General features: G+C 64.6%; 3 protein-coding genes across 3 annotated transcripts in view; all 3 read left to right on the plus strand.

Moving 5' to 3' along the window:
- MNEG_1358 (hypothetical protein) overlaps positions 1-639 on the plus strand; it is a gene marked incomplete at both ends in the record, with an annotated part of 3,536 nt that extends 2,897 nt beyond the window's left edge. The window contains one exon of the mRNA XM_014050153.1: positions 48-639. Coding sequence (XP_013905607.1) covers positions 48-639 — 592 coding nt within the window. The remainder of the gene's footprint in view (positions 1-47) is intronic.
- Positions 640-1,870: 1,231 nt separating this feature from the next.
- MNEG_1359 (hypothetical protein) lies at positions 1,871-3,999 on the plus strand (the record flags this gene model as incomplete). The annotated part of the gene is made up of 5 exons (XM_014050154.1): positions 1,871-2,065; positions 2,418-2,549; positions 2,848-3,147; positions 3,458-3,634; positions 3,976-3,999. The coding sequence occupies 5 exons, from the start codon at positions 1,871-1,873 to the stop codon at positions 3,997-3,999; spliced, it is 828 nt and encodes a 275-aa protein (XP_013905608.1).
- Positions 4,000-7,187: 3,188 nt separating this feature from the next.
- On the plus strand, positions 7,188-9,118 carry MNEG_1360 (hypothetical protein; the record flags this gene model as incomplete). The annotated part of the gene is made up of 4 exons (XM_014050155.1): positions 7,188-7,304; positions 7,697-7,828; positions 8,245-8,541; positions 8,879-9,118. 4 exons carry the CDS (start codon positions 7,188-7,190, stop codon positions 9,116-9,118), a joined length of 786 nt encoding a protein of 261 aa, XP_013905609.1.
- Between the last annotated feature and the right edge of the window lie 2,040 nt (positions 9,119-11,158).

An 11,158-nucleotide genomic window follows, 5' to 3' on the forward strand; every position in this document is an offset into this window, starting at 1 on the left:
CACACACACACACACACACACACACACACACACACACCGCGCCCCAGGTGGATGGCCCCCGGCCCCCTGGGCCAGGTGCACCCCCTCCCCAACGACAAGGCCATCCGCAGCGAGATGGCGCGCGTCGCCAAGAACTACGCCCACATCCACCGCCTCTACAACTTCGACTGGGACCCCGTGCCCGGCAGCGCCGAGTACGCGGTGGAGCAGCGCATCCGCCGCGCGCAGGAGCTGCAGCTGCAGCGCCTCGACAGGATGGAGCGCGCGCTCGCGGAAGACGAGGAGGCGGAGGCCGCCGCCGCCGCCGCTGGCGCGCAAGTCGCGGCCACGGTGGCCGAGGCGCCGCAGGCCGCGGCGCGGCCGCCGCCGTTTGCGAGCTTGAGCGTCGGCGGCGGGCTCGGGGGCGCGTTTGGGTTTGGGTCGGGGGGGCTGGCGCGCGCGCCCCAGGGGATGGGGCGGGCGTCGCGGGCGGTGCTCAACACCCTCAGCCGCGCGGCGCGGCGCGCACCGCCGCTGTCGTCCGGGCGCCCGCGGCTCGTGCGGCCGGCGCGGCAGCAGCAGCAGCAGCAGCAGCAGCAGCAGCAGCAGCAGCAGCAGCAGGGCGTGCAACGGCAGCGGCAGCAGCAGCAGCAGTGCTAGCTGGGGCCCCCTGCAGCAGCAGCAGCAGCAGCAGCAGGGCGGGCTACGGCAGCAGCGGCAGCAGCAGCAGCAGCAGCAGCAGCAGCAGCGGTAGCAGGCGGGCCCGCCTCCAGCAGGAACGGTCAGCGGGATCAGCAGGCCAGCCGAGCGGTGGCGCGTGGTGGCAAACTCTACGCCAGACCGCAAGCCTGCAGCATCGACGCCCGCGGCGGCTGCGCTGGCGACATGAAAAGCGGCAGGGGCGGCAGGAGTAGCAGCAGCGGCTGCAGCGGCAGGTTATGGCCGCGCTTTTGAGGGCAGGGCAAGGGCTAGGATGCGGCCGCACAGATTTTTTCTGTTTTTCATCATGTGATGCGGCTCCCTTCCCTGTAATCGACTGCAGAAATTCCCTGCTGCTTTGTAGGCGATATACCAGGGCCTGTGTGTTGGTTGCATGAGGCCATTGCAGCTGGGGTTGTCGGGAGGGCCACAGCGGCCAAAGCTGGCTCGAGCGACGTGGTTGTGGCGAGAACTTTGCTAGCAGCCAAGGCCAAGTATTAGCATGCCTTGCCGTTCACCAGCACCAGCATTGTATGCTGTTGCGCAAGTGTGAAGTTAGTCAAGAAGTCCCTGGACACAAGTTCCCCGTTTCGCCTGTGTGTGCGCTAGTACAAGATAAAATTATTGGATACAAAAGGTTAACTTGCCAAGGGTGACTATGTTGCGAAGAGCTGTTTCGCAGCGCGCCGCTATCGACATCGACACGCGTGCAACTGAGCAACCTGGAACTTGCGCTTGACTCCGATACGAAAATTACACGCTTGATGTCGAAACCTATCCTGCGGGTCGCGGAATGGGTCGGGGAGGCCAACGGCACAGCACAGTCGCTCGCGCGTCACGCAGACTTCTCGCCGCGCTGCAGCCTGGCTGTCAAGCCGTTGGCAGAGGCTGTTCCTTCGCCGACCGCCTCCGAACAGGTGCGTTCAGCTGCTTTGTCTCAAGTGGAGCAGGGCCATGGCGGCCACGGCAGTTTGCTCGCAAGGCGGCGGCGGTCTGCTTGCCAGATTCCCTGAGACTGACGGTTGGCTTACAAGGGGCTGGCCCTCGGAGCCACAGCGCCGCCATACGACACCCCCTCGCGTTCCCGCCCCGCACCCCGCTATTGCAGGCCCCTGCGGCCGTGCCTTGGGAGTGCGGATCTGATCAATACTGCGTGATTGACGGCTGGGCGCTGCTACTGGCCCTTGCCAACATGTACATCGCCTCTGGCGGCGCTCTTGCCCTCGGCGGCGCCGCCGCGCGCGCGCTGCTACTGGCGGGCTGCGCGGCAATGGCGGCCGTCACGCTCGTCGCGCGTGTGTGGCTGGCGGCTTGGCCCGCGCAGTACCTGCAATACAGGGAGCAGCAGATGCTGCTGCAGCGGGCGGTATGGATGCTGTACTTGCTGGTGCGCGGGACACACGGGGCTACAGGGACAATCACAAGGGATCTTAGCTGGGGCCGCGGAAGGGGTTTATTGTGATGCACTGGGGCTGGGCGGGTGCTGTCACTGGCGCGTGTGCAGCCAGGTGCCCAGGGCTGCGCCCCTCGCTGGCAGGGTTCCATCCTCGCAGACATACAAGGACTTGCGCAACATGGGACTCATTGGCCGCTAAGCGTGCCACCTTTCCTCCGTACTTGGGGCCGATTCGGCGGCATCGTGCGCGCATTGTCACTTGCTGCGCTGCTCGCTGCTAAGCCAGGGACAAGCGCCGCATGCCTGAACCCCCATTGGACCCCATCCTCTGGCGGGGACGCAGCTCCTCGTCTGCTGCTGCACTACGGCCGACTGGGCGGGCATCCTGGAGCGCAAGGCGGGGCCGCGGCCGCGCGGCGCGGCGGCGGAGCAGCAGGCACTAGCCAGCGTCTTGGTCGCGCTGGGCGGGGTGCCGGTGAGCCGCTGGAACTGGTGGCTGCAAGGGCTTGGGGGCAGGGGGTGCGCTCCGTCTGCCTTCGCATGCGCACACTCGTTGTCCACGCACGCACGCACGCACGCACGCACGCACACATGCACATGCACATGCACACACGCTTTTTGTTAGGCCAACCTCTTGCCGTCCGCCCCGCCGTGTGTTGCGAGCTCAATCATCCCACCGACTGCCCTCCTTGCGGGCATGCCTCCCATCCGCCCCTGGCCGTGCCGACGCCAGCATGTCCACGTGACGCTTGCGCTTCTGTCCTCGCTCGCAGGCCCTGCATTGCATGCTGTTCTCCTTCCGCCTCCGCATCGCGGCGCCGCTCCAGCTGGCCACCTGCTCCGCCCTCTACACCGCCATGCAGCCCCTGGCCTGCACGGCCAAGCTCGACCCCCTGTTTGCGGCTGCAGCGCGCCGGCTGTGCTGGCGCCTGCAGGGGCTGCAGCAGCTGCTGCTCACAATGTCGGCGGCCGCAGCACCAGCAGCAGCGAGGAGCGTGGACGGTGGCGTGTGCGAGGAGGGGGCGGTGGAGCTGCTCATTGCGTTTGCACTGGCCCTGTCCTGCTTCGCCTCGGTGAGCCCCCCGCACATGCACAGTGGAGGTGGATTTAGCAGGCTACATAAGGGGAGGCGCAGGAGGAGGCCGCAGCCCCTCTCCGCCAGCGCTGTCCATGCGCGTGCGCGTGCTGCAAGCCCCTTTCACCAGTCTGGGCCGGGCCTCACGCCGAGGGGCGGGACTACCAGAGCTGAGGATCACGAGCAGCTTGCGCAGACCCTCTCTGCCGCGCGCATGACGAACTCTGGCCGCCTCCCTAGCTGCCTCCTGAGCCCATTAGTATGCCGAGGTCTCGCCGTGGCTTGCTCCCGTGAATCCCTCACAACAGTTGTACGTCCTCCAAGCAGACGAGCGCCGCCTGAAACGGCAATACCTCGGCTGCCACGGAGGCGCGACCGCAACATCACACGCGCATGCTGCCACGGGGCTGCCCCCCTTGAGCCGCCACATGCTCTGGGGTGCAGCCGCCGCGCTGGCGAGCCTGGCCGTGGCAGAGACCTCGGCAGTGTGGGGCGCGCCCTACGCATGCGTTGCTTGAATCCTGTGCCCTACCGACTTCGTGTGTAGCAGCCAACGACTTGCTGTCAGTGCTGTCACCTCGCACAACGCAGCGACGCTCCTTGTCCTTTGAGAGAGGGCCACAAATGACGCAGCGCCGTTGGCGCCCTTCCTGCACGTGCGGCGTCGAGGGCACCGCTGCGCTCCACGGTCTCCGTTCGAGCCTGTGTCGTTGCCGTGGGGCCGGCCTGCCGTGACCCCGCGCGCGAAGCACTGGCAGTGCAAGGCGCTGCCTTCTGGTCCTTACCGAGCGCGACGCGCGGCATCACCCGCACCTGTCGCCTCCAGGCGCAGCGCCACCAGAGCGAGTGACGGTGCAGCCGCATTGGACAGGAAATTTCTGTGTCCACGCGCGCCAGTGCTGCGCACAGCACCTGGACTCCTCACCAACACCCTGAACCCCATGCGTCTTAAAAAAACATCTGCATCACAAAACATCATCTCATGAGCTCTGTCCCCCTGTTGGGGATGCCAGCAGCTTCATCAACTCACGGCGCTGTGGATCGGCCTGATCGCAGGAAAGCAGGACCTCACAGGTTGCTCGAGCGCCTGCCCTCAAGCGGACGGCGGAGCCGGTGTCCATGCGCCAATTTTCTGTGCACGTTGTGGCGTTTCAAACTTTCATGCAATGAAGCATGTTAGGGTTCTAGGGCTCAAGGTCATACCTACATATGTACTCCCTGGGATGTGAGATTGGGTGCGCGTTGCGCTTGCGTTGCCCAAGGCACGCCTGCCTGGACCTGCTCGCTCACCGGGCGCATGCATGCCCACCATCATTGGACAGCCTACCGGTCCCTTCACCATGCACACACGCCAGAAATCGGGGTGAAGGGGGCGAGATTGGTGGGGCCACAAGCCGCGCACAGGGCTGGCCCTGCAGTTATACCTCCCAACCTCCCTCCGCTTCAGGGAAGCATGTGCCAGGGACCTGGACAGGCAATCCTGCTGCACCTCTCCCTCCTGAATTCTTGCTCATTTGTCATCAAGACTCGCTCACTATTGTTCTACCCTGTGGCCGCGCACCCCTTCCCACGCACCGACCCTATGCACTTATGCATGCATGTCCCGGCGAGCCTGTTCGCCCGACAAGGCGGCACCTGACTGGCTTTTGCATGCATGCGTGTTGGCACGCATGCAGGGCAACGTTGCCAAGCCGCACCGCAGTATATCCCTGCTCTATAATCCCCATTCGTGGTGTGGCGGGGTGACGGCACGCCAGTATTACAGCCGCCGCACGGGCGCCCCTTTTGCCTGCCCAACCCCGATTGCCAGTGGCGGGCAGAGCCGCCCCTCACCCTCACTTGAAGTCACCACAGCATTGCCTTGAAACAACCATTAATTGTGTCTCGCGCATTCAACGCAGAACTTTGCCATACTTGAGCCAACATATTAGCTTCGCTTCAACAGCAGCTCGCCGGCTCCGCCCCACCCGCCTCTCTCGCCTCTCCGCAGCACTTTTCAAAGCCCTTGCTCACTGGGCTTATCAAAGCCCTTGTTGGCGTTTGCGACAATCTTCCTCTGCAAGCGGTGTAAGCGTCATCTTGGTGTGCGCATAGGCAGGCAGCTGCAACTGTCAGCCGCACAGGGGTGGATCCGTCGGCAGTTCTTTCAAAGCTGACTTCTACACAACAGAGCAGTGCGCGCACACTCAGCTGCGATGTACAGGCGAGGCCCGTTCCTGTCGTTTGCGCCCCGGCACCCTTGCTGACTGTGGCGGCGCTGTTGCGAATAAGCAAGCCGTGTGAGGGACGGGCGCTGGCAGCTTGTGAGGTGTGGCGCCTGCCCCAGCTGCGTGATGTCGTGCAGATGAGGCCACTAGGTTTATCTGAGCACGTCATGTCATGATGGCAGGCATCAAGGGCGGACAATGTTTCCGCTGCTGCAGCCGCAGCTGCCGGCGCGCCGATTGCAACTGCTACGGCAAAGGTTACACATGCCGCATGCCCCAGCTGGTGCACTACGCAAGCCCAAGCATTGGCGGCTGGTGCAGCAGGGGCGCGTTGATACGGGATTTTGGGGGCAGACACACGCAGCTCAGGGGAGGGGGGCCGTGCCACGGGCTGCGCTCGAGCAGAGCTGCGCAGCACTGTGCGCGCTGCTGCTGTCGTCGGGGATGGTCGCTGGGGACGGCCGTGGCTCGCACTGCCGGGGCTGCAGCGGCACCCAGCAGCAGCAAAAGCAGCAGGAGCAGCAGGAGCAGCCGCATTGCTCTCCAGGCCAGGAGAAGCTGCTGCAGCATCAGATGTCAATTCGGGCATGCCAGCTGGAAGACAGCACGTATTTGCGCGTCGTGCGCCGCACCACAGCGCAACGGCATACACAGCGCCAGCAGCGACAGCGTCGCCGATCGCAGGGGCAGCTGCAGCACCTTTGCACCATTTGCCCAAAGGGCAGGCAAGAGCAAGGATTTAACCCGCAGAGGTCGCTATTTTTGTCGTGTACTGCGTGCTTTATTTGATTGGCTTCAGAAAACACAAGCAGTTCGGCCAGCTAGATGGACAGGGTCTGCAGGTCGGTATCAGGTCAGTGTGGCCTGAGGCCGCCGCAGCTGAGGGCACAATTGGTGGCAAAGGCAGAGCGATGCGCATTCAGATTATAAATCAGAAGTGTCTCATCTTGGGTCCTGCTGAACTTGATCCTGCCCTCTTTGCCGGGCGTCAACTTTGCAGATTGATGCCACCTTTATGTGTGAACCAGTCCCACGACAACCACGAGCTTTCTCTCATTCAAACGGCTTGGAGCAGGCCTGCATTACAAAGAATAACGTTTCTCACTTGATATGAGCCAAGGATGGCTGAATTCCCGGCGCGGAGTTGTTTCGCAGCGCGCCGCTAGTATCGACACCGACACGCGCGACGAAACGCGGGAATCGCGCTTGACAAAATAAGGGAAATACATGCTCAATGTCGGATCTTGCCTTGGCGCGGGTCGCGGATCGGGTGGCGAAGGAGGTCTGCAGTGGCGAACCGCTGGTGTCAAAAGCGCACGACACCAATCGTGCGCCGTGCCACAGCCCAGGCGCCAATCCGTCTGCAGGGGGCGCCCCTGTGCTGAGCACCTCCCGACAGGCGCGCTTAGCTGCTTCGGTTCGAATGAGGTTGGGCCCTGGCGCCCTGTCGCTCGCCGAACGTGCATGGCGGCATGCTCTGGCAGGCTAAGGGGATGAGCGCCCGCACCCATAAGATACGCAACGGGCAGGCCCTTGGAGCCATGGCGCCGCCGGACCACACCCCCTTGTGCCCCGCGCCCGCACGACGCAATCTCAGGCCCAGGCCCCTCCTGCCATGCAGCCGCCTCGCGTGTCTCTGCACCCTTTCACCCTCCAGCTGGCGCCGCCAGTAATGGACGCGAGATTTTGGGAGTGGGGATCTGCTCAATGTTGCGCGTTTGACCGCTGGGCACTGCTGCTGGCCCTCGCCAACGTATACATCACCTCCAGCGCCGCTCTTGCCGTCGGCGCCGCCGCCACGCGCACGCTTCTGCTGGCGGGCTGCGCGGCGATGGCGGCTCTCACACTCGCAGCGCGCACGTGGCTGGCGGCTTGGCCGGCGCAGTACCTGCGGTACAGAGGGCAGCAGATGCTGCTGCAGCGGGCGGTACGGATCTTGTACTTGCTGGTGCGCGGGACACAGCCGGCTTGGGGGCGATGCACAAGGGGAGGCGGCTGTGGCCGCCGAGGGGGGTGGTTGTTGCGCACGGGGCCGGTTGCGGGTAGGGGAATGCTAGGCTCTTTTGGGAGGCAAGGGGCGCGTTGCGCCTTGCGCGGCTAGTGTGCGCTGGGCTGCGCCGAAGTCTGGTGCCAGGTAAGGCGTGCCGTATGCGGCACCCTGCTGGCTGGTGCAAGGCCGCCCGGGCCTTCTCAGCCGCTGTCCCTTGCTCGCGGCCTGCCCGCACCTTGGGGCGCGCGCTAGTCGATGGTAAACTGCTGTATGCTTGTTTTGCATCTAGCTACCGCCATACGTCCGCATGCCCTCAGCCCCCCCCCCTCCCCCCATGCTCTGGCCCGCAGCTCCTCGTCAGCTGCTTCACCACAGCGGACTGGGCGGCCATCCTGGAGCGCAAGGCGGGGCCGCGGCCACGTGGCGCGGCGGCGGAGCAGCACGCAATGGCCGGTGTCCTGGTCGCGCTGGGCGGGGTGCCGGTGAGCCGCTGGGAGTGGGGGATAGTTGGCAGGGGGTGCGCTCTGTCCGGCCTCGAGGGTACGGGAGCGCGCGCACCGCGTGCACCGGTGTGTGCGCACTCACAGGTGCGCGCTGACAATCGCGCACATACGCACATGTGCATGGGCAGGAGGATGCACCGCACGCTCAGGCGCGCATCTACACCGGCACACAGACTCACATGCGCTCAGGCACACGCACACGCACTCCACCACATCCATGCAGACAAGTACACCCCACACACACACACTCACACACACACACACACACACACACACACATGCCCGCACTCGCACTCCGACCTGGCCACGTGCCAACTGCCTGCGCCCGCCCAACCTGCCGCATTCCCCAGACAGATGCATCTTTGTGACGCACCGCCCTCCCTCCCTGTTTGCAGGCACTAGACTGCATACTCTTCTCGTTCCGCTTCAGCCTCGCCGCGCCGCTCCAGCTGGCCACCTGCGCCGCCCTCTACACCGCCACGCGGCCCCTGGCCTGCGCGGCCAAGATCGATCCCCTCTTTGCGGCCGCAGCGCAGCATCTGTGCTGGCGTCTGCAGGGGCTGCAGCAGCTGCTGCTCACAATGTCATCGGCGGCGCCAGCGGCGGCAGGGAGCGTGGACGGTGGCATGTGCGAGGTGGCGGCGGTGGAGCTGCTCATCGCGTTCGCACTGGCCCTCTCCTGCTTCGCCCCGGTGAGCAGATCGCGAATGCACCGAGTGGGTGGATCGGTCGAGCATGCCTCTAGGGGTTGACGGGGGCCATCGCGCCCTCGCCCGCTGATAACGAACTTCACGCCCGCGCCCGTCAATGGCAGGGATCCGCGGCCGAGGGCAGCAGAGTTTTGAATTGCAGGCAGCGCCTCATTGTCTTGTGCCTGGCGCACCCCAGCCGCCCGCCTGCCTGCCTGCCCGTCTGCCTGCCTGCCTGCCTGCCTGCCTGCCTGCCTGCCTGCCTGCCAGCCAGCCAGCCTGCTTCTACCTCAAACCCGGCACGACCGCCCCCCCCCCCCGGGCGGAATTTGTGTCGCAGATGTACATGCTTCATGCAAGCGAGCGCCGCCTCAAGCTGCGCTTTGTGCAATCCTGCAGTGGCGGCGGCGCGCGTACGCCCGCCCCGGCTGCCCCGGGGCCCCCCACCCTGACCTGCCACCTGCTCTGGGGCGCGGCCGCTACGCTGGCAAGCCTGGGCGCGGCAGAGGCCGCCGCGTACTGGGGCTGGGCCCACACCTGCCCCCCTCGTGAGCTGCACCCTGACGTCCCCCGCCACTGAGCCCCGTTATTCATGGCTTCTCCCTGCCAAGAGAGCAGCTTGCTGCAAAGTCACAAAGCCATGCACCCTGCCCGTCCGCCCTCGCCCCCCAGCCGCAAGCTGCCACGGGCCGTGGCTGCGCCCGCGCTGCGCACAGCGACGGTCCGGGCCGCGCAGCTCACCTGGTGGCATGGCGCCGCCAGGGCAACGCCTGTTATTCGAGTCCAATCTGTGTTTAATCACTTGCACGCGTGCTGCCCGGCCGCGATCGCGCCCCACCGCACACGTGGTTTTACCCCGCACCGCCCGGCACAGATGGTGCCAGATAAATCTCGCTCCTTGGCGTGGCTTGGTCTTCTGATGCCTGCCGGTCCCCAGGGACTTCACGTGAGCCATCCACAATTGGATGAACTAGCCTCATTTGCACGTGGGCCCCCACGAATCTACCGCTGAATGGTGGCGCGCGCCGGAAGGCCCCTTTGATGCCCAATCGGCGGCCCTGTGCGAGCCCTGTTGACTCAACATGGCGCACCCGCCGGGGGGATCTGCCATGCCGCCCTACTAATCTGTCCTGCGGCTTGCCAATTCTCCATGAGGGAGTGTTGGGGGTTTTGAACGCCGCCTTGCCTAACTCATTGAGTTTGGCTTGCAAAGCAGCTCCCATCAGGTGCGTGGGGCATGTGCCAGCGGCCCGCTGGCGCGTGTCAATTGCGCACACCAGCCGTCAACTGTGCGCACCTGCCAGCGCAACCATTTGGGGCGTCTCTGCGAGGATTTGACCTTGATCTTAGTACCATCAATAACACACATTCAACGGCACATCTGATGGACGCCGCAGGCTGCTCGACCGCTGGGCCCAGCCTGCGCGTCCGGGCCCGCCTGGCGGCCTCGAACCCCCCTTCGTGGCACGCCCCTGCCCCCACACTTTGCCACCTTGAGCCCGAGCTAGCTTCTTCCAGAGGGTGCGCATCTGCATCGCTTGGCCCCTCCTTTCCCTTGGCGCGCATGCGGGTCGCTGTTCCGCACCGCAGCGACTATTGCACATTGCTATCAATTGGCGTTCTCATGGGCGGCGGCACGTGAGCATTGCAGTCGCAGCACCCGTGCCCCTGCTGTCTCTCAGCCTGCAAGTGTCAACTGCAGTAGCAGCTACTACCCCTCACCCGCAGCATAATGGGTCCCTGTGGCATCGTCGCTGCGGGCCCTGCGCGCGTCGTTCGGGGCGCGTGCACAACTACTCATCTGGCCTGTGCACTTTGCACAGCAGCCGAATCTGCTGGCACCTGACTGTCCGATTTCGCGGGTCACCTGCATTTTGCAAGGTTGCTTCGCCGCACTTGCCCCACCCCCCGCCCTAGCCTCCCCAGCGCAGAGGACTTTGCCGGGGCTCTCATCAGCGGCCCCCTGACATTGCCGTGGCCCCTCTTAAGACAATTCGCAGAGCAGTCAAGCACCACAGGTGGCACTTTGCCGACCCAACCTGCGCTGTTCACGCTTCTTCAATTGGAAAGACCTGGTGCCGGCGTCTTGATGCGGGCAGTGAGGGTGCCTCGATTGCTGGGGCTGTTTGCGAAGGTGACGCGCCTGCACCGCCCGCGCGGCTGCGTCTCTCAATCTTGCGCAGAATTGCTGGCCTCTTCCCGCACAACTCCGCGGTGTTTGTGCTTCCCAATGGTCCGCGCTTGGCCAACCCTGCTGCCTGCCGCAGCTTCAGGCCACTGGACACCTCATCCTGTGGGCATGCCCCAACGCGTCAATGCTCCATTCCAGACGCAACGGCCCTTTTCCTTTGCTGATGAGGCTTTCTTCGATAGACTTGCTGGTTGCCCACACGCATATTCAGATCCTGAGCCACTCAACTGCCACCAACCTTCAGCGTGCGCTTTTGGCTTGAGAGCGCTCCAATATCAAGCGCCTAACAGCGCGCCTCCGCGCCGCCTGCTTGTTGAGTGTACTACGCTCCGCATGCGCTGTCTCATCAAGAATGGGAATGTGTGTGTGTGTGTGTGTGTGTGTGTGTGTGTGTGTGTGTGTGTGTGTGTGTGTGTGTGTGTGTGTGTG

This window comes from Monoraphidium neglectum (genome assembly GCF_000611645.1).
Source record: "Monoraphidium neglectum strain SAG 48.87 unplaced genomic scaffold scaffold00134, whole genome shotgun sequence".
NCBI lineage: Eukaryota > Viridiplantae > Chlorophyta > Chlorophyceae > Sphaeropleales > Selenastraceae > Monoraphidium > Monoraphidium neglectum.